General features: G+C 41.8%; 2 protein-coding genes across 3 annotated transcripts in view; one reads left to right on the forward strand and one right to left on the reverse strand.

The window, feature by feature from the left end:
• Positions 1 to 241: 241 nt before the first annotated feature.
• Positions 242 to 3,038, forward strand: PTF1A (pancreas associated transcription factor 1a). Of its 2 annotated transcripts, none has more exons than XM_087712694.1 (2): positions 242 to 1,089; positions 2,155 to 3,038. In XM_087712694.1, exons 1-2 carry the CDS (start codon positions 409 to 411, stop codon positions 2,296 to 2,298), a joined length of 825 nt encoding a protein of 274 aa, XP_087568820.1. In that variant the 5' UTR covers positions 242 to 408; the 3' UTR covers positions 2,299 to 3,038. The 2 variants fall into 2 exon arrangements, with proteins under 2 accessions (XP_087568820.1, XP_013920861.2); XM_014065386.2 differs by having other exon boundaries at positions 242 to 1,078.
• A 20,623-nt stretch (positions 3,039 to 23,661) lies between these two features.
• The window catches only part of CUNH10orf67 (chromosome unknown C10orf67 homolog), an 84,318-nt gene continuing 80,668 nt past the window's right edge, over positions 23,662 to 27,311 (reverse strand). The window contains exons 18-19 of the mRNA XM_014067034.2: positions 25,277 to 25,367; positions 23,662 to 23,870 (exon numbers count right to left, since the gene is read on the reverse strand). Coding sequence (XP_013922509.2) covers positions 23,839 to 23,870; positions 25,277 to 25,367 — 123 coding nt within the window. The 3' untranslated portion in view covers positions 23,662 to 23,838. The remainder of the gene's footprint in view (positions 23,871 to 25,276; positions 25,368 to 27,311) is intronic.

Below are 27,311 nucleotides of genomic sequence, written 5' to 3' on the forward strand. Positions count from 1 at the left end.
CTGTCTGCTGACAGGTAGAAGGAAACCAGCGAACGCGGACACCAAAAGAGAGCTTATTCTGCTCTCGCTCCCCTTCTGAAACAGCCTAGGTGTACACTCCCCCTCCACTTCCCCTTGACCATGGGAGGTCCTCCACTGAGCCCTGATTGGCTGGCGATGTTGGTTAATGGCACGCGCCTGCGGTTGTTCTTATAAGAATCCTCGCGTGCCGGCCCTCAGTTCCTATAAGTCCGCAGCTTCCGTCGGGGAGAGAGAACGCGCGTAAATACGCAGAAGGGAACAGAAGCAAATCGCAGCGCCGCAGGAGCCAAGGACGGAGGCGGGGGGGCAGAGAAAGAAAAAGCACCGACTGGCCCACAACTGGTTTCTCCTTGCGCCTTTTCCGAGCCACATTCTTGCAGATCGGGCATGGAATCGGTACTCCTGGAACACTTTCCTGCCGGGCTGGACTCCTTTTCCTCAGAATCTTACTTCGACGATGAGGAATTTTTCACTGACCAGTCTTCGCGCGACCCTCTGGAAAGTGACGAGCTCCTGGAGGCCGAGGTGGGATTCCTGAGCCCGCCGTTCCACGAGTGTTACCGCAGCGATGGGGCTGGCGGTGGCTCAGGATCCGAAAACGTGCCCGAAGGCGCTCTGTGCTGCGAAGCGGATCCGGGTAGTTACTCGATGTCCTTTTCCTCGCCGTCGTCGTCCAGTTTCACCTATGAGTGCTGCGGAATGGCTGCATCGCCCAGGGGCAGCCTCAAGGCTTTGAGCGCGGCGGCGGCGGCGGCAGCAGCAGCGCGGAGACGGCGGCGGGTGCGCTCTGAGGCTGAGCTGCAGCAACTGAGGCAGGCGGCCAATGTGCGCGAGCGGCGGCGGATGCAGTCCATCAACGACGCCTTCGAGGGGCTGCGCTCTCATATCCCCACATTGCCTTACGAGAAGCGCCTCTCCAAGGTGGACACGCTGCGCCTAGCCATCGGCTACATCAACTTCCTCAGCGAGCTGGTCCAGTCCGACTTACCTTTGCGCAGCGCGGGCAGCCAGAGCCCATGCCAGCCCAAGAAGGTCATCATCTGTCATCGAGGCACAAGTAAGTGCAGGGTGAGCTTCCCGTCCCGGTCAGCTGCGTTCCAAATGAGAAAAGAGGGGGAGACTCCTTGGCTACAGTAGCTTCGGTGCTGCTGTGGAAACTTTGCAGACTATCGTCTTGAAGCTCAGGCGCCCCGCTTTCCCTAAAATCCACTTCCCTTTCCCGGACAGTGAGAGCTCGTCGTAGCCCGAAACCTTGCTTTGGAACTCCCTGATTTGGCGCACAAAATGGGTATCCAAATAGCATTTAATTCGCGCTCGGATTTTCTCATGGATATGTCTGTCCGCGGCTCCTATTGCTGCTATCCACAAGTGTTTGCACGAGCAGACACGGAAACTTTATCCTTTCCTTTGTTTGCTAATGAAATGTGTTTCCACCGACCCAAAGGCGATCCTTAGACGGGGTAACAACTAAGGGGATACCCTCATTCTAGGCGGAATTTAAATTCTAAGATGTCATTATTTTGCATGGATCTGTATGTTTGCATCCAAATCGCTGCACCACTGATAGACTATTATTACTGAAACCCAGCCATACACATAGTATTCTTAATGCCTGCATGCAGTCAAAGGGAGTCGCGATCCAAATTAGGGCGCTCCCTAGCTAGCCTCTGCAGAAGCCCTCGCCCATTGGGAAAGGCTGAATAGTATGCTACCTCTACTTATCCACCTTCATGTCCTCCAGGTTTTGGTTTTCCAAATACACAGCCATCATGGCTGTAATGGAGATTAGTCCAATGTACCTAAAGGGCAATCAGAAACCAGTGCTGTTCTTTAGCTATGGAGAGAAGCTGCTTTCTCCCAAATACCATGCTGGGTTAATGCACGTATTAAATTCCTTTAAAAATTGATAGACTATCCAATACATAGATTAAATGGTGAGTGAATTTAAGACATATACTCAGCAAATGATGCCACAGTTAGCTGAGTCCCTGTCACAGGGGTAACAGAAGTTGGGAAGTTAGTTAGTTATTTGGAAATTTTATATTGCTGCCTACTCGTTCATGGCATGTTTATTCCAGTCTGTGTATGGTAAGAATATCCAGTCTAATGCTTCCTTTGTTTTCTTCCTTCTAGGATCACCTTCTCCAAGTGACCCAGATTATGGACTTCCTCCTCTTGCTGGGCATTCACTTTCCTGGACTGATGAAAAACAACTCAAGGAACAAAACATCATTCGAACAGCTAAAGTCTGGACTCCAGAAGACCCCAGAAAGTTAAACAGCAAATCATCTGTGAACAACATTGAAAATGAACCCCCATTTGATTTCACATCATAACATGAGAACATTATTATATTAAAACATTAATATTTTTGCCAGCATACAGTTGTATGAATTCTTGGTTCTGAGCTTGGTTGTTTTCTTGCAGACATTTCATTACCTGATTAGGTAACAATCTGAACCTAGTAATGTTCATCTGCAAGCAAACAACCGAACTTAGCACAAAGAACTCCAATCCTGAGCTACGGATACACGTCTACTTTATTGGAACAGTTTTGCTTAACAATACATATTTTCAGAAGTACTTTACAATACAAAAAAAGTATTCTAAGGCAATCACTTTTTTCTATTTATTTACACCTGGAGGAATGGAGCTATCTTTTTTGAATGTATAATTTATATAATTTATCCTAATGTTAAAATATGCAATACTTGTAGATTCATTCACCAGCACCTTTGCAAAAATACTTCGTTAGAAAGGAAAATGTTTCCCAAGAAATGTGAACATAATATATTACCACTTGTTGAAAATGTTAATTATATTAAAATATTAGTAAACTTTGATTAAAATGAGTTTATTTGGAGAAGGATCTGTTCTCAGGTAGAACTTTAGATTAAATTGTTTATAAAATATTGGAATTTTCTGCAGATCCAGGAGATGTCTTGATGCAGGATTCAGCAAATAAACAGTGTGCTAATAAATGTATTCATCTAATAAAATTTGTTATTTAAAGACCATTCCCCCTTATTGGTTCTGTGCTGCAAAATCTTAATCCTATATTACTATATGGAGAAACCCAGTATCTTCCAGGTGCAGGAGGATTATAGTTCCCAGAATCCCTAGTTAAATTAACTGGCAACTAAGGGACTGCTTTTCAACACTGTAACTTTCTTAGGAAATCTATTATATCTGAAACGCTCTCGTGGTTACATTTGATATTAAGATGTAGGAATGTGAAGTGGTTTAGAAACTGGTAACAACATTAAAACGTTCCGATAAGCCTTTCACTTCAAAAATACATCATGGGTGGTATAAAGTTGGGTAACATCCAATGGATAAAGTTTGTTGGTTCATCAAAGGATATTTCTCTGTTAAGAAAGTCCGTTTTCTTATAGCAGCAACCCGTTTTACCAGTTTCATTAACGTTGCTTACAAACCCACTTCTAATGGGTTTGTAAAATCACTGGAGGCTTAGGATGATAAATATTTCATTGCATCACTTATCAATACCTAGCATTTGTCTGAGCTCAGAAACTAATCAGGTTCTGTCATGGTTAATAATATTTGAAAACCAGCATATCCTAAAGGTAAGTGCTGTAGTGCGGTAATGCAACAAGTTTATTAGAAGAGGGGGGGGGGTTGCTTCCCTGAATGACTTCAAGAAAGTTGTGTGTTGAGGATCGCCAATTTATAGACTGCTAGTGGATAGCAAAAGGCTGAGCTACATGGGGTTCACTATCTTTTAAGTTTTTTTGCAATTATCTCTTAGAAGCTTGTAATGTTGATGTCTCAATCAAGTCTGCAGAGGGGTCCCAGCAGGATTTTTCCTGTGACAAATTTGATGAGAGTGTGTCCTTCTCATTATTTGTGTATTCCACTTGATTGTTTTAGAGAAAGAGTCTTTACTGTAGTCCCTTTTAATCTTTACGTTCTATAAATTTACTATTTTCAAAAGTTATTTTTCTTATTGCAATGATTCTGCATATCCACGTATGTTCCTGGGAAGGGGAGAGAAACGTCATGTCTTTTGAAGAATTTCGCAGGATTTGCTTCAAAGGTTTGTATCCCTTAAGGTTTTATAAACCAGACAGTTAAAAATAAGGCTACTCTTGTTTCTAAAAATAGAATTGCATACAGCAGCAGCAATAGCAGCACCTTCAACATTTTCAGAAGCAGGTGAAAAACTGGCTGCTATACCTCTGGGGAATGCTTTCCCACCTAATGCTGGGAAGGTTTGAGGGCAAGAGAAGAAGGGGGCGACAGAGAATGAGGTGGCTGGCTGGAGTCACCGAAGCAGTTAGGTGTGAGCTTAAATGGAATCCAGAGGATGATAGAGGACAGGAAGGCCTGGAGGAAGGTAGTGGTCCATGGGGTTGCGATGGGTCAGACATGACTTCGCAAATAACACCACCACCACTGGGGACTTGAGTCCCTGTGATCAGATTCAGCCTTATCCCAAAATAAATGTACCAGACATCTGTTTTACAATTCGCTGTAAGCTTCAGTTTACCAATGTATAACTTAGTTATAAAGGCAAACTACTTTACAACATTGTTAGTGAGATCTGCGAATGCCCCAAAGGCACAGGAAAACACAACAAACAAAATATTTTTCAGCACGTGTAGCCCTAATTTATCTTCTATATTTCCTATCCCAAATTCCACGTGTGTGTGAGAGAGAGAGGGAGGGGAGGGAGAGAGGGAGGGAGGGAGGGAGGGAGGAGAGAGAGAGAGAGAGAGAGAGAGAGAGAGAGAGAGAGAGAGAGAGAGAGAGAGAGAGAGAGAGAGAGAGAGAGAAAGAGAGAGAGAGAGAGAATTGTAGGACAGCCCTTCTGAAAAGTAATTCTGGCATGGGTTATATTCAGTCCGAAAAGTACCCATCCACCCACCGCCCCGCAAACAGGACGTCCATATCTGAGACCACGATCCTGCATTGAATGAAAACCTAGTTTGCGAAAATAGATCGATCGAGTGAGGAGGCTAAACTGAACGCGGCGCGCAGTGGGGGTTCCCAAGATCGGAGGTGTGTAGCTTAGAGCAAGTCCCACACCCCACGGCGAGGGCCGCGAAGACGGCGGAGCCCTCTGGCTGCCCTGAGGCTGCTTTAGCCGCTTGTGCTTCCGCGGCTGGCCAAGGCCGCAGGTGCTGATTTTCCCATGTTAGACGCCATGGATCGGCGGGAGAAGCCCAGCTGCCTAGCCCGGATCTAGTATGATCCAGCGCTGTTCTTGCTGCTCCTACCCGGGGGAGGGGAGAGGCAGGCGGATGGGAACTGCGGTCAACCTTCGGAGCCCCAAAACAGCTAATGACCCCTCGCTATGCCGGCACTTTCGGAAAGCAACGGGAACGCATCACCCGCTCGGGTAGGCTAATTGCATTAACCTAGATAGGCTGACAAACCGGCCCATGTCTCCCGTCTGGCACCGTCCCTTCCAAGGGCAATTAGCCAGATTTCAGTCCCCTTGCCCTCCTCCATTGGCAGTCTCGGGCGGCGGGAAGAGGAACAGGGCCGCCTCCCGCCTCGTCCCCGCCCCCCCCCCCCCGGCAGGAAAAGGAGCAGGAGAAAATCCACCGGCAACATAATTAAACCGCCGAAAGCCGCTAAGAGAAAGCGGAGGGTTGAATAGCCCAGCTACAATTCGACGGTCCGGTATTAGGCTCTCATTAAACACAGAGAGGCTCCCTGGCACAAACGCTTCCAGGAGGCATGTAATTTCATTACGCTCATTAGAAAGTCAAATGGTCGCTGGATTCGAACGCCCGGACACTTAAGCGGCGGAAGGGCCCGCTGCTCTACGGCCGAGAGTGCGAGCACGTGGGGTTTCGGCTGAGGCCGTGGCTTAGTTTGCACCTTCCTAACATGGTTACGGGACGTCCCACTCTCCGAAGGCATCGCTTGCGGGTGCGAGGAGGTGCGCGCGTGCTGAAGGCGCGCGCTCGTGCGTTTTGTCATTCAGGGGTGGCCTTCTCATCATACCCTTTAAGTCTAGCGCAGATCAAGCGGAAGAGCCTGGCTCCTCGGTGAAAAACACAGGGCTTTTCTGTCATGTGACTCTTCTTGGTTTGGTTTGACAGCTTCCTTTAATAACGATCTCTAAATCATCTCCGGAGTCTTTTGCCTTCTTCCTCAATTATTCACTACAGTTGCAGAGAATGTTTTAAAGGCCAGAAAAATAATTTAAAAGGCGTGTGGGTGCGCGCGCTTCCACACCCACATACATAAAGGAACGGACACACGTGTAATCCACATGCTAAGTGAAACCTATGTCTCTCCCAAGACCCGAAACAAAAGTGCTATTTTAGGTAGGCGCGGGAACTGCAAAAGAAAGTTAAAACACCCAAACGCCCCCCCCCCCCCAACCCAATGAAGCAGCAATAGTCGCCCTCGCGCGCCCGGGCGGTTCTGTGTATAATATTGCTTGGCACTGGAAGGAACCAGCGTGTGGGCTTCCATGAGTGACAGCTATTCAAACCTTTGAAACCAGCGTTTTATCTACTCTACTTCTCTCCCCATCACCCTCAAAAATGTATCAAGAGCGACCATAAAGAGATTCATAGATAAGCTCCTCCCCTTGGGGGTTGTGCGTTTGCATTCAAATAGACAATCCTCTCTCACCCTCCCCAGCAATCTGATCGGAAGCCAATAGCATGCGTTGTTGTGGTTGGGGGAAGGGCTGAAAGATTAAACTAAATCATTTTTTCTAGTTTTAAAATAACCCAGTACTTCAGGATTTTAAAATAACTCTACAGTGATCTGATGGGAAAATACTTAGTTCCTGAAATTTTCTTCAGAATGTTTACTGCTAATATTGGAATTGGCCAGTGAGCTTGAAAAGAGCAACATATAATTTTGGCAAAGATCTAAACTATTCTTCAATTTTCAGGATGAAACAAGATGAAAGTTGGCTTCTCTCTATTCACAATTTCCTAATGGGCTAAGATGCCGCTCCTGAGATTTATGCCTACAAGACAGACCAGACCGAAGCTGCTGCTGCAGTACCACGACATGATGCAAGAGTTGCTAAGATCCTGATTTTCTGTTATTTCTATTAATCAGACCATCCTTTCCTTCAAAATCAGTAGCATTTGTGATGCCCCTGCCAGTGAAGGAAGATGGACTCCTGGCCTGGACAAAGCCAGAACCAGAAATCCCATTAAAATCTCAAGGCATCAATCTCTTTCAGCTCCAAGTGCAGGAAAAGTATGAGAAAGGATCCTGCTTTCCCTTGAACAGCAAAGGCAGGGTAGGGTGAAAAAAAGAAACTGTCCCTAATGGAGACTGAGAACCTGCCCCTTTGGGATTCCCAGGCTTTCTAATCTGCCAATATTGGGATTAAAGGCTTGTAATATATGGGGTATGAAACCTGGGCTAGGCATGAACTCATCCCATTTCCATTAAGGTCTCTTTTGCGGTGGCATCGGGGACCAGCTGCCAGGATGAACAAACACCAGTTGAGGTTCCCCGCTAAATCTCCTCTCACCCTCTCTCTCTTTCCCTCCCTCCCTCTCTTTGTCTCCCCCCCTCCCATGAAGCCTGTGGGAATGGACCCACCCTCATTCCACAACAAATGGCATTTTCTAGATCTGGAAGCCTCGGCAGGCAATGATTCCCACGACGGGATGTGGGGTCTGGCCAACAGGTGCTCGGACTTGGCTGAGGAAGATAGGAGGACTCCGAGTTGGGAAAAGGCTTTGCTGCCAGCAGAATGAGGCTTCCCGGGTGCCTCTTGCTTTTTACATGGCGTGGAAGCTGGAGACAATCAAAATGATATCTTTATTGCTAGGTTCATGTCCTGGGCTATAACATATCAATCCCTGTCGAGTTTCTCTCGGATGCACCTGGTATTTCAAACTTGTTCTTTTTGTGTTTCTGGGTGCTGGGCTGCAGCTGCCTAAAGCAAGCAAAGAGATTGAGAGAGGCCCTTACAATGTCTCCAAGACGTGTTGGCATGGTTTGCTTGTCTTTAATGTACCATTAAGCATTGTCTTGACACAATATGGGAACTGTAAAGCATGACATGTGTTATAATAAAACGCATTTTCAATGATACACTTGCAGTAAGAGCTGAGATGCAAGCAAACAAACAGGCCCGAGTCTCGGTTTTTTTGTTTGGGGGGTTTTGTGTTTTGTTTTGTTTTTTTGTCTCCTTTTGCTAAGCCTTCAACTGGCAATTAAACTTAAGACCACTACTTTCCCCTCTCCTAACAGCCAATTAAATTTTATGTCTTCTAATTTTTCACACAGAAAAAAAAAAGTCTCCATGCTGGCCTCTAAGGACATTGATTTTCTTGCTATCACCTGGCGTTCAGACCTTAGTTCCATTTATCAAGAAGGGGAACGTCAAGCGTTGCATAAAGTGACTCTGTTACCATAAGGCTCTCACAATCCTGGCCCATTGTTTTCCCTTGTTAATAACTCATTACCAGGATTTAACAAATCCACCATTACATATGTTTTGTGTCTCCATATTTTGATCCGTACGATTAAGCAGATGTTACGATTGAAAATTGAAAAGTCCAAGGCTACTCTAGGCTGAAAGAACGAGGGCAGCCTCAAACAACAAGCTAACAATGACATTCAGAAGATCTTCAGAAAAACATTTACGACCAATAAACAGACTCCAACCTGCTCCATTTCAACCATTGTGTGCTTGAGGGAATAATTAAGTTTAATAGGGAATAGGTCTGCGGGGTTTTCAATGCCAAGATCACAGGTGCGGGGTGGCACGCTGAATGATTCGCCTGATTTTGCCAAGCTCAAGGGCTCTTCTCTGGGACTTGCGAGCAAGGAGAAAACATTGTCATTTCTTTTAATTCGCAGCATTACTTTTAAGGCGAACAAAAGAGGGCGGAGGGAGGGGGGAATGAGGGCTGGAGCGGTGAATGAGGCGCGCGCGGCTGCAGTAGAGAGGGCGAGAGCTGCCTTCTCAGCCGAGCGCGCAGCCAGCCTGGCGCGCAGGGGCCTTTCTGGGTCTCCTAAAAGCTTCGCTACTCGCCTCCCCCTCAGCTGCCCCCGGTCTCAATTCGTCATTATCAGGAGCAGGGCAATCCCCCCAAAGGCCTCAGTCAGATTGCTTAGTGCTTTGAGTCCAACTCTCGAGTACTTGGCGCCTTTTTGAGCAGCTTGGCCAAACTCCCTTCACGCTCCGAGGCGAGCGGCTGGGACAGTCCCCGTCTGGAGACGCACATGCGTTCTGCTTCTCCCCCAAAAACTCGGGGTCCGGCGGAGTCGGCAAGAAGCCGGCTCGCGAGGCTCCGGAAAGGGAAAGGTCTCCCCCATCAGAACTTTAAATCCCTTCTCCTTTGCTGTTGAAAGTCTGGTCTGATAGAAAGAGACAGCCAAGAAACGGTATCCGCCTGCTTGGCATCGTTGCGCATGGAGGTCTCCAAGAGGGGTCCCGCTATCACGGGCCTGCTTGAGGCCTGAACGAGCGGGACAGAGGGATACCGGTGGCTGAGGACAACCCGAGGGGGGGTGGCGCAAAGGGGAGAACGCCACCTTCATGCCAGAACTACTTCTTAGGCGGCTGACACAGAGAGAAGAACTGGATCTGCCTGTCCAAAAAAATGTAGGCGCTCGCCTACAATCCCTGGCAAACTTGTTCCGCCGTCGTTTAGGTTAGAGGTATCCAGGAACATGGTGGTTCACTTTTTTAGATTCAACCTAGTTTCCGGAGCTCAGGAAAGCTCTCCGAGCCTCCGGGCTTATTCCCCGTTCTGACCTTCCTCCGGATTCCAATTTCTTTCCCTCGCACCTGCTCTGAAGACAACTTGTTGCGCTGAGCGCCTGCCACGATGCCAGAGATCTGTGTTCCTGCTCAGAGGCTTCCCAAAAACAGCCCGAGCTTGCCTCACCGAGGCTAAGGAACAAATCAACCAACCTCTTCTGGGAAATGGCCTTCGACAGGATTTCCTGTCTTAAGGCGAACGGGTGGCTCTTGACCTGTCCGGTCCTCCAGTGTCTGCGGACCTTGGCTATTTCTTAGACTTCTGTCCAGCCCATTAGCACGAAGAACAGAGCACTAGCGGGAGCAGAGAAGCTCCTATGGTTAGGTCGGGAAGGAGGGCAAGAGGAGCCGAAACTGGACCCCAATCCTGCCGCCCGAACAGGCTCCCGTCCTCGCGCAAAGCCACCCACCCTTCTGCCCTGGCCACTCTTCTGTGCTGGTTAAGGCTGGCATACGCTGTAGCAATCAATCGTGGCACCGGCAGATTATTAAATATTTCCCAATCGGCCTGATTCTTTCTGGCTGGCTTAGGCCATTCTGCATTTCCCCAGCGTATTTTCAAAGAGGGAAGGGTGAAAAGTGAAAAGGGGGAAATGGTGCCCTTTGTCCCTCTCGGCGACGGCAGCCACAGGTAAAGCGCCCAGACACCGGGGAAGAAATGGAGGACTAGTTTTCCCTGGGGAGGAGCGACCGTGTCTCCTTTGTACATCGAACCCTGATTAAGGGGTACTTCAGTTAGCAACAGCTCGTTTCCACGTTGGTGCAAACTATTTGGGACTTTGTCAAAGTTTGTTTTGTGGAAGGCAGCTCCTTTAGCTAGAGGCTCAATGGGTACCCACTAGAATGCGTAGAAAGCGCCCCCCCTTCTTTCCCAGTCCTTTTCAGGAAAAACGTGAATAGTTGTTGTCAAAGTGGACGAGGCTGAAAAAAAGGAGGTCCAAAAAGAAAAGGGGGAAAAAGCCTTGAAAAGTCTTGGAAATGGGTAGGTTTTGCAGGTGTAGAACGAAGCTAATAACCATGCACAGTGTGCGCTCCCCCAGTGTGGAGAGTGTGACAGGGACAGCTGGCTCCGTTTTCCCTGTGAAAACCCCCCCTTGGTGGACCATACACAACGACAGTGACCTTTCGGCAGGGGAACCAGAGCCGACCCTTTGACTGAATTAGTCACAAAGACGTCTTGCTATGACTTTTGTTCCTCGCCACAGCCAAGAAATATTGCGTTAAATATGAGAAGGATTGTCTCCAGCTTTCTTGTGTTCCTTCAGGAAATATGGCCAGACTGATTTAAGGGGGCTCGTTTCTCTTCGCCGCGGCCTTTCATTCCTCTCCCCGCTACATCCCCTCCCCCCCCGCCCCGCGACCTGGGGATGAGGAGGTGCGCTTTTTACAGCGTGTCTCCTTCCAAAGAGGAACGCTGACTCTGGGTGTAACAGCGGCGAATTTATCAATCTTTTCAGGATCTGACAATACTTGGAAATACATCATTGTCACTGGGGTGGTTTGATAGATTAGCTGGAGGCGCCGAGCCTTTCCAAGGTCAAGTTGAAGATTCTCATTTGGTGTTTAACCGAAGTTTTTTTTGAAGGGCTAGACAATGGCTGCCTGTTAACTTGCTCCTTGTTCTGGAGAGGAATCCCCTTAAATTTACTTTTTTACTGATATCACTTCGGGACAAACAGACGTGTGATTTTCGTATTTTTGAGAGATGGTGGGGTTTTTTTGGGGGGTCTTTTATGCTTTTTCATAAGAGCAGGTGATAATTAATTACACAAAATCTAAAGATCCGAGAAAGGTTCGTGGGGGCGAGAACGCACTTTTATCGTTCTGCAGGCTGCCCACTTTATCCTCTTTCGTTTCTCAATCAACATTTAGTGGTTTTCTCTCATTCGTGTTTTAATGCTTTCTCTTTTTCCACGAGTTGGAAACCCCAAAGGTTTTATTTGTGGCAGGCTTCTTTTTTGTTTAAAGCTAGCCTTGAACCTGTTGTCAAAGTCTCTTTGAACTTCCCTTCGCTGGGCTAAATATTTTCTTTTGCCTCTTTACAGAGGTCTGCGCTAGTCTGGCTTGCAACCGCGTTTCCTCTCCCTTTCGCGGTGAGATGATTGATATTTGTTATTCAATCCAACTTTTATTTACCTTGCAAAAAATGTTGGAGGGTTCCGATGTGATAAATTGCAGATATGCAAATCACATTGAATGGTCTTGTAAGTGTGTCTCGCTAGAGCTGAATGAGGCCTTGCAAGCCGGTCTGTGCGCGCTCAGGACCCCAGGGAGCTGATCAAAGCACCATTCTCTTTCATCCCCGTTATTCTCTTCCAAACTATTTCGATACAATATGTTTCCATGATGCCCTTAATGGGCTTGGGACACAGAACTCATTACAACCTAGCTAGTTTTGCCGACCTCTTTGTTCAGAGGCAGAAAGTTAAAGGGGAGGGGGAGGGCGGGAGAAGGGAAGGGGGAGAGAAAGACACTCTGCTAGTCGCCAGCTTTCTAAAATGCTAAAGCATGTGTCATTTTTCATTGGGTCTCTTCTTCATACCTTCAAAAGAAAAACTATGAAACCAGCCTGCCTTTTCTAGAATAAATTTCACTGCTGTACAGACATTTCTCTGCTATTTTCGGTTTTTGCAAGACAACTTATTTTTTTTTAAACCATGAATGCATTTTTGTCAATATTGGGGAAATGAAAATGAATTGTGCTATTTCTATTATTCACTTTCTTATTTAAATATTGGGATCACATTCTGGAACTCAGTATAATATTGCAGAAATGTTACACCAAAATATTCCTGAAATTAGTTTCATATAGACTAATGTTTATTTCAGAAACAGAATTTGGATGAAAATGAAAAACCTGGTTTAAAAAAATTCAGCCATTCCAAACCACCCTTCCCCCAAATTTGTTGCAGCACTCAAATTTCCACCACCAGATTACAATAGGGATGTCAGGAATTAAGTTTTGGTCCATAAATGCAATTTTGTTCTTCACATAGTGGTAAAGGTGAACTGACACCTATTCAACTATAATCTTTTCCCTGGATGAATTCAGCATTAAAATCTTGCAGAGGGCCCCATCAGCTACTAGCCCATAAGAAATAGAAAATTCTAGCTCTCTGCCGCCATCTAGTGGTTGCTTGGATTTCTGCGACCCAGAAGTGGTAGCTCTAAAAGCAAAGGTGATTCACACAAAAGGGAGTAGGACTTTCCAAGAGTATAAACTGATCTTAAGTAGGTTTAAAAGAAAGTCTGAAAAGCAGGAAGATAATCCAGACCGGAGCCTTTCTAGCTTGATGCTGCAGGTTCTCATGACTGGCAATTCATATTAAATTTGAGAAATGAGAAAGCAGAAAAAGAGGCTGCAGAAGAGAGCAAGACTTGAATTTCCTTTCCTCACTCATTCTCTCACTTGGGTTGCCCATCTTTTGGGTGAGGACTTTTGAAGCTTTGGATTTAATGCTAAGCAAAGTCAGAATCTGGGTGTCCTTTGATGGCCCTGCAGCGGAACAACCACATGTTTGGGCAGCTTTGCTGCTGGTGGCTTTCAAAGGAAGCTCATCATCTCTATTTCTCTGATAGGAACTGCGAGGAGCGAGTGCATTTGTTTCTGGGTTGATTTGTTGATGGAAAATGGCTGGCAGCCAGTTCTGGGAACGATTCCAGCCCTGACTCCGATTAACCCTCTCTGGTGAAACTCTGCTGGAAACCAACTCACCAGCCATTGCCATTAATCTACTTACTAATTAAGCCAATTCATTTCTAAAGGAGGAAAAATGCCTTTCTTTGGCCCAAGTAATGGGAGGAAATTTGAAAGAAGCGCCAAACTGTGTAACTGTAATTCAGGCAGGGGAATTGCTAAAACAAGCTTGTTGATATATAGCAGGAGGTTGAAACCAAGTTTCTAGGGCAACAATCCTTTGGAAATGCCTCTGGCACACAGAGTAAAAGGAGCTGAGCTGAAGCCTGAAGAACGGTAGGGGCTTGCAAAGGGCCATTGTGTGAAAAGGGTGTGGGGGAAACACTGTCACCCCCCAACCGAGTTTCTGCTCATTTCACTCTTGCATCCTGTCTGGTTGCCATCAGCTTCATTCTAATTGGGTAATCACAAAGAATTTGGAGCTTCAAGCCCAAACAAGACAAACATTTTGCGATCTTGGTGCAACTGGGCTAGGCGTACAAAATCAATGGCCAATTAGTGCCCAGGAGGCAGTCACTTACCCAAGTACCTCTGTTTTGTTCAGCGACTTTTACCCCTCATCTTTCACTTTTATTTGTAAGCATGTAGTTATAGCTCAAAATCATAAAGCGTTCTTGAACTTCATTGTCACTTTGCAAGCTTAAAAGTACAGTATAAGAAATCTTTAGGTTTGGAAGAAGTGCCCAACCCAATTATGGCACATTTTGGGTGGAGGTTAAATACTAAACCCAGTTTTCCCCAAGCTGTTATCCTTGGGATGTGCTGAGAAGAGAATATCACCTGCAGAATAATCAATCATTACCAGAATCTCCAGCTGGAAATTCTGGAAGCTTAACTCCCAACAAATCTAAAGATCAACAGGTTGAGTAAATCTGACCTACAAGCCTAAAATCGGTTAGAAAGTCTGTATCAGTTGTTCTTTCCAAGGTTCACTAAAGCAACACAAAAGGCAGCAGAAAAACAAACCCTGAATGAGTTCACCTGACACATTAATCAAAATGGAGCCCTATTATGTTTTAGCATATTGCCTGAATCTGCTGTAGATTATACAGCACAATGTGGATTAATACGGCCTGTGAATCTAAGCCCCTCATTGTAAAAATATGCCAGGAGCAATAGTGTGTGCTGCATGCTGAATCTTGGACCACCTCAATGCTATGTTTTAGGCTAATATATTTTGAAAGGGGTATTTGAAACAATTGGACAAAACTATATTATCTTCAGTTCAGTTCTCCAGTTTGCCCTATTTAAAATGACAGCTATTTAAATAAAAACTCATTTTATTTTGATGGATTGACAGAACAGATTTGATTTTACATTCCACAAAGTCTGCATTCTTAAAAATCAAGCTCAGTTTAGCAACTAATTTTTTATTAGTAGTAAGTCTTTTGCAGAATAATAATTCAGAGAGATATGGCCCTAAATTTCTTTTGAAAATTTTGTTTGAAGCAGAAAAAAAACACTCTAGTGTTCCTGAACAGTTAGAAGCAGTGCCTCAGAAATATCTTGACTCACTTCTACTATTGTGACATTTGGGCAGAAAATGCTCAAGCACTCGGTAACAATAGCTTTTCATCTGGCCAGTTTGTTTTGGGTTCCTTCTAAGCTTTAGAAAAACTGAAAGCATTCAACCCTTTTGATGCAGACAATTGTTCCAGATAAGGCAGAGGATTCCAACCCACATCAGTGTCCACTAGGCACAAGAGGTGAAGACAGTAACCTTGATAGCCCAAGTCCTTCTTCATCTGCAGAACGGAAGGAAGGAAGGAAGGAAGGAAGGAAGGAAGGAAGATGAGAATCACTTGAATGTGTTCTCTACCCAGGTCTATTTGATAGGAAGCAAGGTAACATTGTATCTTGCTTGGCTGATAGATTACAGAAAGGTAATGTGTATGGCTGTAGCATGTAATGAAAATCTATTATTTTTCAGTGTATTTTGTGGGCCAGAAAATCTGGCTATGTCATCAAAATATAATTATGTTTGCAATCTTTGTTTGATTTGGGTTTAATGCTTTTGTGAATGCAACTCATAAAGTTTTAAACCATGCTTCATGGTGCATTTGATTGTGGTTAATAACAAACAGTGGGTAACTAAATCATGGCTTTGTGTTACAATATAAGGGATCATACTTTGGTTGTTGGAGCCACATCATCAGTGGTGGGTTTCAAATTTTTTAAGAACCTCTCCTGTAGGTGTGGCCTGCTTTGTGGGAGTGGCTTGCCGGCCATGTGACCAAATGGGAGTGGCTTGCCGGCCATGTGATGGGGTGGGTGTGGCCAACTCGTAAAATGTGGTGAAACTCACTTAATAACGCTCTTGCTTAGCAACCAAAATGTTGGCTCAGAAACTCTGGCATTTGAAGCACGCAAGTCTTAAAGCTGTCAAGTTACAAGACCCTTGCACCCCTAACCCTTTAGAAAAAAAACCCAGGGGTGTTCAAACTTGACAGCTTTAACACTTGTGGACTTCAACTGCCAGAATTCCTCCTCTCACTTTTCATCTTGATGATGTGCTGGCGGGCGAGGCGAGGGAGCTGGAACTGGTTCTAAATGGCACAGTAGATTTGTGGAACCTCTTCTATAGAAAAGGTTAGCACCCACCCCTGCACATCATCCACTATCACTACAAATTATCTTGTCCTGATTAAAATCTAACTGCTATGTTAAATTTATTGTCGGTCAATGTAGGAAAAAGAGACTATTAAATTCCCAAGGAGGCTAGGTCTGGTGAAGTACATTAAGACTATAAAGCATTTGCCACCATAGTAGCATTTGGATTTCAAAACAGTCTCTTATGCTTTTGAAAAGTCAGCAGCATATATTATGGGAGCTAATTTCACTTTTATGCAATATGTCTGGTCTGTGAGCTAAGACTGTTAAGATTTCTGGATTGAAAAAAGCTCCCTCATCAGTATACTCAATGGTCTGCCTATGGTATACGCCAGTATAAACATGGTACAATCTGTCTCTAAACATTCAAGAACTGTATTAGTTTGGTTTGAGTTTTTTGCTACTTCATTAAAAACAGGTCAAAATTCTACCGACACACTTTTAGGAGAAAACTTGCTGGATATTGTTAAAAATTGGTTATGCATCTATAGAATGTTTGCTTTTGTTTGCATGATACATGGGAATAAAAATGACTCTATAACATTTTAACCTAATGTGTGGGATAAACCAAACTTACAATATGTGGTTACATCATGGCTCTCTGTGTTGTATAAACTTGGAATCTTGGCTCAACTGAATAAAACTAGAGTTTGCAAACAAAAAAAGAACAATCCACATAAAATACACAACCTGTCAATTTTATTACTAAGAAATGTTTTTCTGAGTGTCATTTTTGGACCAATGAATGAAAATGCTTTTGAATAGTTTAGAAAGAAGGAGAAATGATTTTATTGAATAACTAGTTATAAACAATGGGTTTGGATTTATGTAACATAAATTTCTAACATTAATTAGACTCTAAAGCATAACATACACACACAACACACACACACAAATTCACTGCTCAGACCTGTATTGGCTCTTTGTAAATATGCATTAGATATTTACTATATATTTTTTCTACTTTGAAACCCATTAGTAGCCTACCCATTTCTTGTACTTACTTGTCTTCTGGCAGACTGGCACACCGAACTTGAATCTTTGGTTAGCATTATTTTTCTAATGCAAAGTTTATGGTTTTAATAACTTTAAAGCATGCAACATTAATACTAATACAATTCTAATAGCGTAGCTCTATCCTGCTGTGTTAATTTACCCTAAAAGAAAGTGGGAGGAGAGGAAGGTAGACAACCTGACCCAAATTCAGCCAATGGCATTTATTGTTAGGTATAATTTTGAACCCAGGAATTTCTACAAAATCTAGCACTTTCATTCGTTATAGCCTACTACCTCTTAGGCTGAAATTCACTTTCCTGAACTGGAGAACCTTTAAGAGATTGGGAGAAGATGGGGATTAAGTAAAATAATCCATAAGACATTGTGTGGCTAAGAGGCTAAAAAACTTTGGTTGCAATTTTACATCCAGTTTTCTGACAGTAAACTTATTTGAGTTCAGTGGGGCTTATTTTGGAATAGATATGTATAAGACTGTATCCAACATTTTTCCTCATTTATACGTCTCTCTGGAAGCTTCACTGGGCTTTAGAACATCTGAGTAAATGCACCTAAGATCATGGTATATAACTGTGAACAAGGTTCACATGTAAAAGAAGGAACTTAGGTCCATTCTTGGGTGAAATCCCTTAACTTAGTGGGTCTTTCCATTTCACCTGCCATGTGATCAGATGTGCTACAACGTCTATACATAGTATAGGGAATGCAAGGTGTTTTTTTAAAAAAAGCAGTCATTGAAAAGAGGTGAAGTGGTTTTCAACAACAGACTACTTGTCTGTAGAACACAGTGAAATTAGGGAGGATGTCTTTTACTAACAGGCTTCCTGTACTGCTAAGAGTTTTGTGAAAGACAGAAATTCAGCAGGTGCAGTCTCCCCCCCCCCATGCCCCTCCTGGCTGGGAAAAATTACACTTGTTGAACTTCTGCCAGATGCAGCTGTTCAAGGCACAGAAACTTCTGTCAGGACAAAACGGTGGCATCTCCATTGTGGATCCCTATTAGCTGAGAATTCTCAGGCAGAGGCGAATGCCACCAAAAAGGCTCGGATGCTATTCTTTCATACACAGCATTCATTTACATGTGAGCTTCTATTCCAGCTGCTGCGCAAATGTCTTATTGTTCACACACAGGTTGCTCTTGTGTGGAAAGTGACGTCTTCAGGCTTAGCAGTTAATCAGGTGACGTCACCAATGCAGCTTTTAGTGAAATACTGCTGTCCTGTTCAAAACCTTCCGAAGTTTGGGAAGCAGGTGCGCAGACATCTGTGAGAGAATTTCTATAAATAACTACTCTCCATTTCCACTGCAAGTAGTGACAGCAAACCTCTAATTCTTTGGCAGGAAAAGCATACAGGAGAAAGTCAGCCAAGTGTCCAGTTCAAAGAGTCATGCACTGCTAATTAAATATTGCTTGTCCCTTTCTATTTGGAACCTCAGTCCTCTGTTCTGGAAATTTTAGTATATACACCCACTTGAAAATCAGGTTTTACAGGGAGGGAGGGAGGGAGAGAGAAACAGAGAGACAGAGACAGAAGCAGCCAAGTATAAAGCTTCAATGCATTTGAACTGAAATTTACCAATGTATTCAGATAGGGGCCTCCAATACAATGGATTATTTTATATTGTCTGAATATTTTAAAAAGCTTTTTTGCATAAAAATATCTGGGAAAGAATAGGGAGGAGATGACAATAGGAAAAAAAATAAAAATCCATCTAAATGTAACCAATTATCATTTGCAAATACTATGAAATTAAACAGAAATGCATTTAAATATCTATTTATAAAGTATCTCTAGATAAGAAAATATGAGTTTAAAGTTGATTTAAAGCACTAGCTAGCGCAGAGGCAATTATCATTAAAAGAAAAGTTCAAACAAGGGCTTTGCAAAACTGGCATAAAAATTGATATCCCAGATGTTTGGATGTCAATGTGAAATTGAGCATGACAACAAGTGGATAAGAGTTAACACAAAGAAGAAAAGTTAGCTTCTTTCTTTTCTTCAAGCCTATCTTAGGTTTCATAGTAAAAATTGGATGCAAATATCCTAAAAAAGACTAATGACATTTCACAGGTAATGCAATTTAGAAAGAAACACTTCCATGTTTTCTTTTCCAACAATGTGCATTTTTGTAAACTGCTATAAATTGCAATTCAAAAGCCCTGATCTTCCCATCCCCAATCATTTTTTATACTGATCAAATGAATGCAGATACTCTCATTTGGGAGGGGCAACATGACATTTCACTTGGCAGTTCTAAACGGGTCACGGACCTTTCACAGACCCTAAGGCAGTGGGAGGGAGCGCTTTACGAAACCGTGTAACCAAATCAAACCAATGGTTACCCCCTTTCAATTCCACTGGAGTGGCTTGCACAATGCTTATTCACATAGCAGCAGAGGAACTGAAAGGATGGTCATCCAATGGAAATGTCTTTTCCTTTGTTTGATCTTAACAGAGCTTCAAAATAGTAGAAAACCATTACATCTAGCAACAACAAAAATGCACACAAACCCAGTACACATCTTTGAGAAGGTGGATACATTAGCGAGGGTAGTGAGCTTCAGTGCTTAAAAACAGCTATGCAGGCTATATGGAATTGAATATGGACATTTATGGGAGATGTTGCTTTGTTTGAAGCCATGAACACAAAGACACAACATGGCTGCCCTGGAGATGACCTATTGCTTTCAAGTTGCTTGAGCACATCAGAATTTCCATTGTTAAGGTTGATTAATTGAAACTGATAAGTTACCATGAATAAAGATTGTTTTTCTGTTTAATGTGGTGGGCCTGATTTGGTAAATGCTTCATTCATGTAGCCTTGCAGTGCAGCATATGGGCAAGATTCATTCAGTATCACAAACATACAGAATTTATTATGCTTGTATGGTCACAGCGAAAAGGCCTTTCTAGTTTAATGTCAAAGTCTGAATGAAAAATTCCATTTAAAGTGTCACTAGTAATGTTGCATCTGAGTTTTGTCCTTCAGACTGGCTCTTTAGTTTCAAATTCAAAAATCGTACATTAAAAAGTTAAATTCTACAACAAAGTAGATGAGAGAGGTAAGGAGGCATCGGCTTTCTTTCAAAACAGACAAGCAATTTATCTGAAATGTTTGTAGACACCTATGACAAAGGCACATGTTATGGTCTGGTGCCGCCCTATGTCACACACTGCTGATAAAGTTATCACCATAATGTTTCAATAAGATACTGTCACCCCAGTTCTAAGGATCTGACATTCCTGTGTCTTTTTGCTGGAAGAAAAAGTCAAGTTTACATAATAAATGTGTTCTTTTAGAAAGAGAAAATCAGAAACCAAAGCTCTATAAATTATTTCACTGCAACAGTACTGTCATGACCGGGTAAATATTGTATATTCTTTGAAGTTCAGTTGGTTTAATTAATTCCGTTAACAATTAAAAGGTGTTTCACTTAAAAAAATAAACTAACTAGCCAATGACTGCATCACTGATAGAAAATAATAATTTAAAAAATTGGTTTAGGCTCCAATTAACTTTATTCATTTTGGGATTGGATAGTATATACATTTATAACAACAAGAAACACAATTGTTCTTCTTATGATCTTCGAAAAGCTACTGTCAATGCCTTTGGACTCATTGCTGGAAATACTGTATTTTCTTAGCAGATGTTGAACGGATATGGTTAACAATGCAGAAAGCAGGCTTGTAGCTCTGCGTTGACTTGCACCCTTTTATGATCTCAAACGAGTGAAGGCAAAAGTGAACAATTTTTTTTCTATTGCGTTTTCATGTTTGAGAGGGTTTAAATGTTTCTCACACTGGCTAACCAGATAGTTTTGAGATGTTTACAAGAAGAATATAGAGCCACACTCTTTGCTGGCTATTGTTCTTTTGCAATTTGAATTAGGAACCATTTTCCCCCAACCTTGAAATATCATTTGATCTCCAAAACTACAAGACCCCTGAGTGATCTGTCTTCCAGAAAAAGCTTTAAAAATTTTCCAGCTTAGTGGAGGTCACTCAGTTCACTGGTAATAATTTCAAAAGATTAATTATGCACTGTGTGATGGTGAATTTTCTTTTGTCTGTTCTAAATGTCTTTCCCAATAGGTGCCTTCTGGTTCTTAGGCTTGAGAAAAGGAGGAAAACTTTGTTGCATCTATTTTTTCCATGGCCTGATGAAACCAGGATAATCATGCCAGATCTGAAGAAGGTAGTGAGAGACGGAGGGGTTTGAAGAGTTGATCCATAGAACGGCCAAGGATCAGACACGACTGAATTGCTGATGACGATGACAGTATGGTTTAATATATCTTGACCATTTTCCTCTTGTCCCTCTTTTTTCGAAACCAAAAAAGTCCTGTATGTTCTAGTCACTTCTTCTGTAGAAGGTACTTAACATCTCTAGGTATTTTGTTTGCCTTTTTCTGTACTTTTTCAACCTTTTTTCAAGCATGCCAATCAGACATATATATGGTATTCCAGATGCAGTAAATATTATATGTATATTTGTAGAAAGGCATTATAATGTTGGTAATATTATTTTCAACTCCTTTCGTAATGATCCTTATCATGAAATTTGCCCCTTTCATCAATGCTGCACTCTGATTCAACATCTTCATTAAGCTATCTTCTTTGACCCAAGATAATTTCCCTTTAGCTACAGTTTATGTTTCATAACTTTCAAGGTTAAATTATGGAAATTATTTTGCGCCTATTTAATTGAACTACATTTTAATTTATAAGGAAATAGAAAAGCATCAGATGCAGATCCCTGAAGAGTTTCTTATTTTACTCCATTGAAATACAATAGAAAAGTATTTACACTTTTCGTTTTTTCTTTTTGAAACAACAGTCCAGCTCATGATCAAATTTTAAAGAAAAAGTATCAAAACCTTAGCGCCTACTTGATGAGACCATCTGCCTATTAAATCCAGCATTCTTTTTCAAAAAAATGGAACTTCTTTACATGGGCAGAAAGGGCAGAAAATAACTTTCCTGTCTCACTGCGATTTTAAAGCAACCCCAAGGTTGCTCTTTTCTTTGATCGAAGGAGCAGTACAGATAGTCCTCAACTTACAACCGCAAAAATTACCATTTCTAAGCAAGACAGATGTTAAATTAATCATTGCCCCATTTTATGACCTTTTTGAATGGTTGATAATCATGAAGTTGTTAAGTGAATCATATGGTTGTTAAGTGAATCTGGCTTTCCTCATTAACTTTGTCTTGTCAGGAGCTCCCTAAGAAACTTCTTAGGAAGAAGAAATGACAGTCCCAGGACCCTTAAATCCTACAACCATCATACATACATGCTGAGTAACAAACACCCAAAGTTTGATTGCATGGCTGTCGGAATGCTGAAATGGTCATAACTGTAAAAACTAGTCATGTCATTTTTTTAGTACCACTGTAACTTTGAACAATCATTAAACGATTGGTTGTGAGTCAATGATTACCATATTTTTCAGAGTATAAGATGCTCCTTAGTTTTGGGGAGGAAAATAAGAAAAAAAATCTGTGTCTGCCTACCAGCTTCCATGGTATTCATCTGGCTAGCGTCCTGTCAATGTGTGAGAGAGTTGAGAGCTGTTTGGAAACAAACAGTATTTGCTGTGTGAACAACAAGGAAGGAGACACCAAGAAGCCTGGGTGTGGCTTGTTCTGTACTAAAGCTGCATGCTTTGCTGATATCTGAAACTAAAACTGAAAGTGAAACTTCTCTCCTCTGCTGAACTACCATGTTGGAAAACCTGCTTTTGGTATAGTATATTTACTTAATGTGTTATATTATATATAAAGAGAAGTTATTTAATCCTGCTGAATCAGTTACTTGTGTGTGCTTTCTGAATGTGATTGCTGCTGCAAACTCTGACACGTCCTTGCAGAAAATAGCAAACAGTCAGGTCAGCTTCAGCACATTATTGCAGTCTGATTCAGCATAAGCAGCTAATTGGTGGGTGGATCGGCCTTCCAGAATACCCCCAATCAGCTGTTCCAGACTGCAGGGATTACCACAGACCATCGCCTCTTCCATGTCTCACGTTTTTGGCTACATTAAATGTACAAGACTCACCCAAATTTTTACCCTCTTTTAGGGGGAAAAAGTGTGTCTTATACTCCAAAAACACGGTATTTATTTGTATCCCACCTTATTTCTACAAAATAAATCAAGGAAGTGATCATAACCAATACATCTTCCTCCTCCTATTTTCTCCACAATAGCAATCCTATGAGTGAGTTGAATTGAGAGAGAGTGACTGATTCAAAGTTAGCCAGCCAATTTTTCAATGCTAAAGGTACATCTGGAACTCACAATCTCCCCATTTCTAGCCTGGTAAGATAAAGCATTCTTCTCTTCTGGATAATTTAGCAGGGGATTATGGGTCTTAAATTCAACCATCTGAAGGTTTGCTGAACCTTCAGAAGATTACTCTAAACAATATTAATTGGTAATTCATACTTATTATAGTTCATTAATCAAGCCAACTCGTTCCCTTGGTTGTAATGGGAAAGTGTTATAATTAATGAACTTTTCACAGCTAACCCCAAATCTTAAAAGTATTTAATTATGACAGTATCATAGGGAAAATTTTCCCATACCACAATTTTGAAATTTTTATTCTGATGAAATTCTCCACTGACTTGAACAGATGATTACATAATAGTACATAATATTACATAACAACAGATCCAAATGTTGTGTTTCAAAGAGTTTTCATTAATAAATGAGATACAGAGTTTAAATTTATGTTACAAAAAATCCTGACTTCCCCTAGTGTTTAAATCTGATCTTCTTTTTGACTTGTTTCAGCTGAAAAAGAAGAAGAAACAAACAATGCAATCTATCCAAATAACCTGAGCTGCTTCTGTGTATCAGATAGTTTTATTTAAGCTTTCTCCTTTTGACAAACTATGCAAAGAGTTGGTATTCCTTGGCAGTTTTATCTTAGAGGTCCGTGTCTTTCTTACTCATTAAGACTGTTTCTACAGATAACAAAGAGCAAATACTGCCTGGCTACCAGACTGTGAGAAAAATCTTCTTCAGTCCGGAAAAGTAAACATGGAATTTTCTTTTCACAGGGTGGAAAGCTTGGATGTTGTCCATTATCTATTTTATCACTGATTGAGAAGAGACAATAAAATTCTCCAAAGCAAAGCAGAAAATGATGATGTGGCAATTGATCTTCCCTGAGTTGCTACTACAGTTTACATAGTTGTCTAGGACTAATCACATTGGTCAAAATGATAGTTTTCAGCTGTTGGGTTAAACCATTATTTTAAAACCATTATTTATTCAATAAATCACAATGGGATGAATTCACATCACTTTAAATTGTAGCAATGATTTGTAAGTCACGATAGCTACATTCACACAACACATGCTTTTGGATAAAGCATATTCTTGGCATTTAGAAGTTATCAGAGTAATCTCCTGATTTCTTTCTAGTTCAGTGTTTCTCAACATAAAGGTGTGTGGCATTCAAATCTCAGAATTCCCGAAACAACATACTGGCTGAGGAATTCTGAGAGTTGAGAGTCATTTCAAATTGCCAAATTTGAGAAATACTGCTCTAGTTAAAAGCATCAGATCACCTGGTTTAGGGACAGTGGTATTTCTAGTAATACCAAGGTATAAAAATTTCATCCATAAGATTTTCTTCAAATAGCAAAATAGCTTTGCTTGGATTAAATATTTTATACTTAGAGCAGGGAAGAATATATTGATGGTGTTCTGCCTTAGAGAATGTCTATTTTGAATCTAAATTGTTGGTCAATCCTACTAACAAAGACACTAGATTTATTAAAGTTTTGGAAGTTCACATACATGATTAGCCAGTATCTCTATCAGTGCAGAAGGTTCACTAATGGAAGCCCTTGTGATAGTATCTATTGAAATAAACTAATATGTCTGTTTGTTTATTTTACATACACTCACCCCATACAAAGTATGGGTATTTCTGGCTCTTGTAGCCAGTTCTGTGTACTATAAACAGCAAAAGAGAAAAGTGTCTTGAAAAATAAAGTTTAACTGCTTCTGTTGGTAAATAAAATAAACAACAGAATTATAGGCAATGTTTTTAAATTGAGGAATCTGTTTACATTATAATCAGCAAGAAAATAAATAGAAATCTGAAGAGTTAAAAGTAACCAAGATAATTGATGCCATATGAAATGAAGGGAAGAACACTTGCCATATGTTAAAGAAGAATTACTTGCCTGGTGTTAAAGCATTGGGTACTGCAGGTGTAGCTGGACTGTTAGCAACTTCATCATCTGACTCAACATCTATCTCAGTAGTTATCTCCGGCTGAAATTAAATATTTTGTTATTAAAGAGTCTTATACAATTAAATTACAAGAAAATTTAGAGAATCAGTGCATATATATGGTTGATTGATATGGTAATGTTAATGCATATTATAACATTTGAGAATTGATAAATTGTAGAAATTTTGAGCAAAATAAATATATAAGTGGAACAGATAAAATTTAATTCTTGACATTGCAACTTTAATATATATTTTAAACATTCTGACTGAGTTAATTTATCTTGAAGAAGGCTATAATGTGGCTTGTTCGGTTTTGGTTTAGTGTGTTGGGTGAATCCAGCCACTAAGATTTGCAAAGCATGATTTATTACCATTGCAGTTTGTTTAATGGACCACAATTAAACAACCTGTGCCTTAGGACGATAGGTGAATCCAGTCATTCAAAAATAAGTGATGCTAACACAAAGGAGGATTAATCAGACTTTCAGAGTTCTTGGGCAAAAATGGAATTTTGAGTCCATGTTTCAGATACTTTCCCAAAATGGAGGCTGAAGACAGGTTTGCTAATTCATAAAATGGATGCCAAAAAGGGCATGACATCTAACAAAGCACTGATTTAATAGAAGCTACCTATTTTCCTTTTTAGTACTTATTTCGAAGAACATTTCCACCCTGTAGCCCTAAACTACTATATAAAATGCTTGCTTTTCTATTTTATGGGGGGTTCCTCCTTCTTGTAAATTTGGCCAGGGGTGGGCTGCTGTAAATTTGGCCAGGGGTGTTGATTTGCAGAGGTTCAGGAGAACCTTAGCTAAGATTCTGTGCAGTTTGGAGAACCCACAAATCCCACTCCTGGCTGGCTATGCCCACCCCACCCTTCCCAGGAGTCCCCACGTGGCCTGTTTTGGATGCAGGAACGTGCAGGGTGCGTATGGAGGCTTGAGAAAAGGAGAAAACTGGGCCTACTGGAAGGCCAGAAATGGCCCCTTTCTGGCCTCTATAGGGCCCCCGGAGCCTGGGGAGGCCGTTTTTACCTTCTCAGGGGCTCAAGGAAAGCTTCCAGAGCCCAGGGAGGGAAAGAACACCTCCCCACTGTGGTGCAGGAGGCTGACTAGGCAGTGCCCACCATCCCCCCGCCCACCCAGCAACCAGGCAGAGAACCCTTGCTAAAATTTTGAAGTGTATCCCTGTTTGGGACCCAATGATTTTGAATGAGCAGATGGCCATTTCATCTTAGTATTGTGCTATTGTCTGAATTTTGCACAACACTGTTATGATTCTTTCAATCCTTGTAAACCACCCAGAAGCACTGGGGTGAGATGAATAGCTCTATAAATTGCTAAAACAAACAAACAAACAAACAAAAAGCACAAATTTCAGAATGCATTGGACCAATTATTCTCACTTTCAGCCTCTCATATGAGTAATTTTCCACCATTTGTTTAGCAATTATTCAAAATTATGATACTAAAAAAAATGACTTATGACTAGTCCTCATAATCATTGTGACATCTCCATAGTCATATGATCAAAATTTAGGTGCTTGGCCTGAATTTACAATTGTAAATGGAGTCATGAGTCAGCATTTGTGACCTTCTCACCTGGCATCCAACAAGCAAGGTCAATGGGGGAAGCTGGGTTTGTTTACAGTGAATCATGTAACAACTTTAGCAAAAACAGTTGTAAAATTGAATATAACTCATTTAACAACAACCCTACTTAACAATGGACATTCTGCCCCATTAATGCCTGTAAGTTAAAGACTATCTATCTATATATTAAAAACCAAATAGCAAGATTATTCTGAATGTATTTAACTCAGTTCAGCATTTATTATATCTCTAACTGAGAACTATATGGCAAATAGGGATTGTGGCAGCATTCCTGGGAAGTGGGGGCTATGAGGGACATCTTTGTGACATCGTGGCAGACTCTGCCCATTTTCTATGTGTACTGTGATACCACATGCATGTACAAAAGGGA

The sequence above is a fragment of the Thamnophis sirtalis genome, unplaced genomic scaffold (genome assembly GCF_051295495.1).
Source record: "Thamnophis sirtalis isolate CommonGarterSnake01/CBP01778 unplaced genomic scaffold, rThaSir2_p1.2 scaffold_4, whole genome shotgun sequence".
Lineage (NCBI taxonomy): Eukaryota > Metazoa > Chordata > Lepidosauria > Squamata > Natricidae > Thamnophis > Thamnophis sirtalis.